This window comes from Pollachius pollachius (assembly GCF_949987615.1).
Source record: "Pollachius pollachius genome assembly, chromosome: 11".
Taxonomy (NCBI): Eukaryota; Metazoa; Chordata; class Actinopteri; order Gadiformes; family Gadidae; genus Pollachius; species Pollachius pollachius.
The window spans coordinates 19,883,313-19,891,397 of record NC_136944.1 but is presented as its reverse complement, the minus strand read 5'-3'; the positions used below and the strand labels follow the sequence as shown (position 1 = coordinate 19,891,397).

The 8,085-nt window shown below is 48.3% G+C and overlaps 1 protein-coding gene across 1 annotated transcript in view; it reads right to left on the bottom strand.

The window, feature by feature from the left end:
* The window catches only part of grin2aa (glutamate receptor, ionotropic, N-methyl D-aspartate 2A, a), a gene marked incomplete at both ends in the record, with an annotated part of 93,584 nt that overhangs the window by 17,968 nt on the left and 67,531 nt on the right, over positions 1–8,085 (bottom strand). The window contains 5 exons of the mRNA XM_079746180.1: positions 860–1,089; positions 1,487–1,612; positions 2,941–3,094; positions 3,525–3,696; positions 7,090–7,292. Of these exons, the coding sequence (XP_079602306.1) occupies positions 860–1,089; positions 1,487–1,612; positions 2,941–3,094; positions 3,525–3,696; positions 7,090–7,292 (885 nt within the window). The remainder of the gene's footprint in view (positions 1–859; positions 1,090–1,486; positions 1,613–2,940; positions 3,095–3,524; positions 3,697–7,089; positions 7,293–8,085) is intronic.

The following is an 8,085-nucleotide window of genomic DNA, read 5'->3' as shown; positions in this document are numbered from 1 at the left end:
AGAGAGAGAGAGAGGCAGAGACAGAGAGAGAGAGACAGAGAGGCAGAAGAGACAGAGGGGCAGAGAGGCAGATAGATAGAGAGAGAGGCAGAGAGAGAGAGGCAGAGAGACAGCAAGGCAGACATATAGAGAGAGAAGAGCAGAAGCAGGGAGAGATACAGAGAGATAAAGTTCGATAAAGGCATGCAGATGTTAGATGAAGTATGGATCCACTAACATTTACGCATAAGAAAAGCTATGCTGCCTTCATGTGCTCCCAGAAACGGCCAGATGACCTGGAGAACGCCCGGGTGGGAAAGCTGGGACGCCGGAGGAAGCAAAGCAGGGATTTCCCACGGTGAACACCTGACTGGGAAACGGGTTTCCCGGGCTTCCAGGAGGGCATGAGGACAGCACGAGCGGCACGGCATTGGACGGTGACAGAGACCCACAGGTTGTAAAAACACTGGTGACGTGAGGATGCATGCATGTGTGGATGGGATGAACCTCGCGACATCTACATCCTGCGGCGCACAGCGAGCGGTTTACTGCTCGGCACCTGTATGTCGAACCTACGTCCCTGAGATACAGTACGCTTGGTCCCCGTGGACTGGATCTACACACCCTGCTCTCTGAGCTGCTACACCAGACCTACGTCATGGTTCGGCAAAGAGTTCCCCGGAGCCTTAACAGGGGAACAAAGGTGCTACATTGACTCAAGGCAAGAAAACACACACCGCGAGAGAATCTATTCAAAGTTCAACCAGGTCCCGTCAATGCCAGTGCAAAAGAAAATAAAGAAACGACTCCCCCTCGCATTGGTCTGTCCACCCCCGAACAGGGCAACCAATCACCTGCCCCCCCCTCTGCTCTGCATTACCTTGTTGTCGGAGAGGCCAGTGACCTGGTCCACGAATTCCTCCTGGATCATGAAGGCGGCCAGGTTGGCAGTGTAGGAGGCCAGGAAGATGACAGCGAAGAAGGCCCACACCGACACGATGAACTTACTGGTGGTGCCCTTTGGGTTCTGCACCGGCACAGAGTTGTTGAACACGAGACCCCACAGCAGCCACACGGCCTTGCCCATGGTGAAGGAGGGACCATGGGGGTCTGTGTGTGTGTGAGTGTGTGTGTGGGGGGGGGGGGGGGGGGGGGATTGGGGGGGTTGGAGGAGGGAAACAATAAGAGCATAGATGTGTAAGGGGGGGGGGGGGCGGTTGAGGGACAGTATACATGGAGGAGAACGCTAGCCCTCGATGAGAGACGCCCTAGTCACATAGCGGTGCCAATTGAATTCATAGAGATGAGTGGAAAGACGAAACATGTTTGTATTTGCTTATAGAACGAAAACATTTTGGTGCACCTTATCAGTTGGCCCTGACATGCATTCATGGCATGAGTAAAATATCGACATATCGGCATTTAAAGGATTCTCTAATGTTCTTGTGAGTGTGTGTGTGTGTGTGTGTGTGTGTGTGTGTGTGTGTGTGTGTGTGTTGGACCTTACCTCTGCCCTGTGCCAGGTTGCGGTTGAAGCCCAAAGGACTGATGTACTCAAACATGAAGACGGCCATGGCCGTAACCAGTAGCAGCATCACAAACATCATCACCCAGACCGACGCACTAAACGGTTCTGGAGGGGAGAGTGAGGCACAGGAGAGCGGAGCGTTCAGAATGTGAACCGGCCAACCGGTCAAACGCTTGTATCTGCTGTACTTTTCCTCAGAATGAGTCTCATTTCCTCTCTGTCACGCTGTAATCGGCTGAATGACACCGAAAAAACCTGATGAACAATAAACCGCGGGAATAAACCCCACAGATAACAAATGGCTTCTGAGATTTAAGCACGCACACACACACACACACACACACACACACGCACACACACGCACACACACGCACACACACGCACACACACGCGCACACACGTACTCACTTTGCATGAATAGTATTCATGCAAAGTGTGTGTGTGTGTGTGTGTCGGTAAACTCTGTGTACACTGCATTCAATGAATACATTGCATGCACACAAATGCATACACGTGCACACACACGATCCCCCCCCCCCCCACACACACAGACACACACACACAGTGATCTGCAACTAACATACAGACAGACACACGCGCGCACACACATGAGCAGGCTCACTTTGACAGCGCGAGTGGGTGTGTGTGAAGCCCTGGTGTCAGCACTCCTGTCCTCCCTCTGCGCCCACAGCGCTGCAGCAGAGATTAAACCTCCTCTAATGTCTGGGAGCTGCTGCTGGCTACAGGCCATCAAGCGGGAGCGGTTGTGTTTGTGCGCGCGTGTCTGTGCGTGCCATCTTGGGGGCGTTGCATGTTAAGGCCTTATAATTGCCCCTCTCCCAGTAATAAGTGCTTGCTGTACATCGGGCTGGGTGAGTATCGCTCTGCGCCACACTGCAGTGGCTGAGCACGGTGGTCCTGCACATGGTGTGTGTGTGTGTGTGTGTGTGTGTGTGTTTGTGTTTGTATTGTTTCTCCGCAGCAAGAAAAATGAGCAGCGCAGGAAGACTTCTGCTCAATCCCCTCTAGTAGGGCATGTACGTCACAGTGCATCATTGGAGTTTTTCTGGGGCGATACTCCAAAATCTTCCATCCCTGTAAATCTACTGTAACCTGGGCTAATGACTGCTCTGTTTTGCCCCGTGTTGCATGACAAACCCTGTGGCGGTCAAACACAACAATATCTCCCAATAAGGATGCATCGTGTCACGGTGACTCACTGAGCAATGACCCAAAAAAGATTGCTTCTAACGTAATCACTAACATTCCAATGCACCTTTGCAACACACACACTTTCAAACATACACAAACACACTTTCAAACACACACACACACAAACAAACACATAGATCCTTCCTCTGTTATTAAAAGGTAATCCTCTGTCCGAGTGGGACGGCTATAAAGCAAGGGCTCGGGTGCGTAGCAACGGTTACCAAGGAAGGCTGAAGGGGAGACTGTCCCGTTACTACGGGACACCATGACGCTGATCCCGGTTTCCACGAACGGGACGGAGAAATCGATGACCTCAGAACGCTCTTCATTGATCGTCAGAGACCCGACGGCCATGACAGCTTTCTTATAGACCACCTGAGAGAGAGAGAGAGAGAGAGAGAGAGAGAGAGAGAGAGAGAGAGAGAGAGAAAGAGAGAGAGACAGACAGAAAGTGATAGAGAGAGAGAGAGAGAGAGAGAGAGAGAGAGAGAGAGAGAGAGAGATAGAGAAAGAGAGAGAGACAGACAGAAAGTGATAGAGAGAGAGAGAGAGAGAGAGAGAGAGAGAGAGAGAGAGAGAGAGAGAGCGAAAGAGGGAGGTTAATAGGGGGTTCGCAGAGCAGCTTCTGAAATCAGAAGACACATCGATAACGCTCATCCTAAAATAAACAGGCATGTCCACCGTAGCCCACTGCGTAGAGTTGAAACGGAAGCGGGGCTACGCACTGCTGCCCCCCTCACCCCGCTTTCCACCTCCTCCAACCAAACCCACCCCACACCCAGATGCCCCGGCTCTCCCCGCTCACCTCTCCCACCATCCCGTTCCAGACGTTGTTGATCTTTTTCCCGTGCTTTCCATTGGTCACCAGGTACAGGTCGTAGGTGAACTTCACGTACTTAGCAATTTTCTTCAGGATGTCAATGCAGAAACCTTTGCAGCACTTCTTGATGTACGTGCCCCCAGCCTCAGTTGTGTTACTATGGAAGCGTGACAGGGAGGGAGAGGGGGAGGGAGAGGGTTGGGAGTAGGGGAGGAGGGAAACGCGGTTATTTTATGGAAATGCAGTAATCTTCTGCAGCAAGACAAGAGTTGGCCATCCCCATGCACTGAAAGTTATATGCAAAGCATCACTTGCATTATTCATTATCTTTTCAAACTGAAAAAGATAATGCCCCCAAAAAACATTTGCAGGCCTATGTGACCTTCATAGGGAGAAATATGAATGTATATTTAATAGTAGATCCATTAAAATGAAGAAAAGAACAATGAGCTGTAGGACATCCAAAGAACGATTGAAACACGTACAGATAATCAGACAGACAGACAGACAGAAATGCAGTTGTGGCTAGGCAGCTTAGCCACTCTGCTCTCAAAACTCTTCTCCCAGGCAAAAAGATTAAAAAAAAAAGTTAAACCCTATCAGATAAAAGAATTTGTTGTTTTAATGTACACCCTGTCACAAAAGAGCTCTCGAATCAAGTGATATAAAAACAGAAGAATCATGCATGCAAAGGAACAATAAACTTCTCCCTTTCGCCAGCTTTCATGCTTCATGTTTTCATCCTTTCTCAGACAATAATAATAATACAAACTTTATATGTGAAGCTGTGTAAACAAACCAGTCGACTCGCAATAAAACACAGACAGTGTTTCTGCACGGATAAGGGTGCAAACACACCAGATGCCTTGTTCGGAAATAAAGTAAAATAAATGGTCTAATTTGCATTTAATCGCTCCACCAAACATTCCAGGAGTCTTTAAGATAGGGGCAATCTGTCCAAGCCGTCACAGAGGAACGCGGGCTGAACGAACGTGGTGTCAGCGCGCATTTTCTAAATTGCTTGAACCTTTTTCCCAGAGCGACAGAGGCAGGCTGGATCTAATGATGAGTACCGCAGGAGAACGCCGGCGACAACGGGAACGGGGAGAGAGATGCGGCAGAGAGGGAAGAGGGAAGGCGCGGGAACAACAAGACAGGAGGGGGAAGTTGAGAAGAGAGGAAGGATAAACAGGACCATTGTTCTCTCTCTCTCTCTCTCTCTCTCTCTCTCTCTCTCTCTCTCTGTGTTTCAAAAGGTGGACGTTAGAAGTCCAAGTGGGCGCTTGTGCAGCAAAAGTGTCTGATCAATGAATGATACGCACGCGCATACGCACCCACACAGCGCGATGACAACGCTAGCTGTACCAGCCAATTACGGTGCTGGACGGACAGAGAAGAACCCAATGAGGACAAGGTGTGAGTGTGTGTGTGTGTGTGTGTGTGTGTGTGTGTGTCTGCTCACTTGCCTGTGGGCGTTTCTTTGCTAAAGAGGGACCAGGGTGTGTGTGTGTGTGTATGAGTGTGTGTGTGTGTGTGTGTGTGTGTGTGTGTGTGAGTGTGTGTGTGTGTGTGAAAGAGTGTGTGTCGGGTCAATAACCCTCATGAGAACAAACCGAATCACAAGTTCCTCTACGTGTGTTGAAGTGTGACTGTAAGTGAGAGAGAGAGAGAGAGAGAGAGAGAGAGAGAGAGAGAGAGAGAGAGAGACCTTCATGGAGATCAAGAGTGGTTGGAGAGGGAACATCAGTCCTCAGACCACTAGAATTGATGTGTCAGATCAACTGCAGCTCTCTGAATGAGGAGTGTGTGTGTGAAGTGCAGGACTTAAACAATCACAAATTAAACAGTTGGGAAGAGAGATCCTCCAGATTTTCCAAACACAAGAGTTTTAAGTTGTATTGTATTAAATGTAAAACCTTTTTAAAAAGGCAGTACTAAATTGTACTTAATAACAATAGTGGGTCCGAACTCAAATGGACCTTTTAAACGACAGGGTTAGCCTCGTGCTAACACTGTCTCTAACTATCCGATCTGCACCAGTGATCACGGTTCACCTCAGAAGGCGTGGAAGGGGCGGTTGAATACGTTTATAACAGCGGGAGTGGCTTGTGTGTTCAGAGAGGCTCAGCTTAGGGAGGCGGTGCAGGCAGGATCTAGGACAGAGCCGTTTTAGCTCCATGTTCTGGGTTAGCGTTATGTGACGCACTGCATGGCCTGGAACACACAGCGCCTTGAGATGGTTGAACGGAAAACAGGCCACAGACGCACAGATTCTGTGTCCTGGAAAGATCGTGAGACTCTGGACGTGAACAGTTTTATCCGTGAGACACAAGTGAAAGACGACGTAGTTCTTTAAATTACATTTCTCCAAAAAAAAAAATAGAATGCATCCGAGTATCCATTTTAACCTAAATGAAATGCTGATAAACATAAACCTGAAATGTATTTTTTAAGTTGCTGTGTTTGAATGTTGTGAAATCATAGTCACTAGGTAGTGTACGCTAACCGTTTTAGCAACGCTTCGCCTGGTGCCAACAACGGCCCCAAGCGGTCCTCAAATGACTGCGAACCAAGGCCTCTTGTGGCTTATTGCTTAAAGGCCCACTGGCCTGTGAGAGGATGGACATGTGGCCGTGGCAGTGTGTGGCAGTGTGTGTCAGTGTGTGTGTGAGTGTGTGTGAGTGTGTGTGTGTGTGGGGGGGGGGTCTTCTTCCTTGGAGATGAATTAGCCCCCCGCTCTACTGCACAGTGAGGTTGAACAGGCCGACCAGCGCCCCCTGTCCCCATAAGCCCTTCATCAACCCTCTCTATGTGTACATTAAGCGTGTATGCATAGCGTCTTATGTATATTAGTGATGGATAATGACTGATGGCTCTGTAAATGTGTACACATCTCGTGTCAGGCATGGATGTTCACATCCATCTATCTGTCCATCTGGGCTCACTTGATGGGCAGTCTTGTGCATCCTTGTTCACGCACATATCTGCTTTTCGGTTCAGTGGTGATGAATATAAGCCATATACATATATATATATATATATATATACACACACGATATATCCAACATACAGAGTTTGACAGACTATATCAGTGTGCTCGTTCCTGGATGAACTTTTCACTAGATAAGGGATGGTACCTCACCATCGACCACAGAAGAGGTCAATAATTAATGTATCCAATGGTTTTATGTTGATGATATGCCTATACGGCAAATATTGCTCAATCATTACTGCACAGTACCGAACGGATCATCATTTTATCTGACCTGATCAAGCCGTAACCTGACAAATCTGAATGAAGAATAAATAAACATATCAGTGACTGTGATTGATCTAGCATCAATTGTGCCTATATTTAATGTGTTCCTTTTGATTATTTGCAAAAATAAATTAAAGAAATAAAGCAGTTATTCCTAAAAAGGTTTTACATTGTGCCCGAACACAATGAAATGAAACTGCAATAATCGCAAAAAAAACCCAACACCACAGACAGACAGACACACACAGACACACACACACACACACACAGACAGAGGGCGGGGGGACTCACTCCTTGATGTGTTTACGGCAGGGCACCGAGTTCCTCATGCAGGTGCCGGTGAGCCTCTCCACGTCCTCCACGATGACGAAGGGCTTCTCCTCCAGCGTGACGATGGACAGGTGGTTGTCGTCCATCTCGGCGTCGCCAAACGAGTTGAAGCGCGGCCACACCGGGTACTTCAGGGTCAGGCTGCGGTTGTCCAGCTTCCCCATCTAGCGGAGGACCACAGGGACACAGAATCAGCGCTGTCCCTGCTGCTGTTGGCGGGGGGGGCCCCCCTCTACACTGAGAGGGGGGGCCGTTGTTGGGGATCATAGACTAAACCCAATGTGGAGGTGGTGCCCGTGATGCATGACTGTTCTTGATGCATGAATAAATGGCCGCTTCGCAGTATAGTCTTTGGCCAAACGTCATGATTTCCAAATATAGCCGCTGCCTTGTGTTGTTGAAAAAACCAAGCCAATCAGAGGGAGACTCTTGCTCACAAAAACATATTCTTCTCTGAGATAAAAAGCGGATAAAAAACTTTTGGTTAGAAAACGGTTTCCATTGCTCCGCAGATTGCTACACTTTCCTTGCAACTACATTTTAGTTTCGACCCTTTGGAAGTCTTAACCACAAACCACCTTTGGGCCGTTATAGAAACTACATGTTCGTCTCTACCGAAAACCACCTATAGGTCGTTAAAGGAACTACATGTTAGAGTCTCTAGCGTAAACCACCTATAGGTCGTTAAAGGAACTGCATGTTCGTCTCTACCGAAAACCACCTATAGGTCGTTAAAGGAACTGCATGTTCGTCTCTACCGAAAACCACCTATAGGTCGTTAAAGGAACTACATGTTCGTCTCTTCCGAAAACCACCTATAGGTCGTTAAAGGAACTACATGTTTGTCTCTACCGAAAACCACCTATAGGTCGTTCAAGGAACTACATGTTAGAGTCTCTAGCGTAAACCACCTATAGGTCATTATAGGAACTACACGTTGGTCTCTTCTGTGAACCA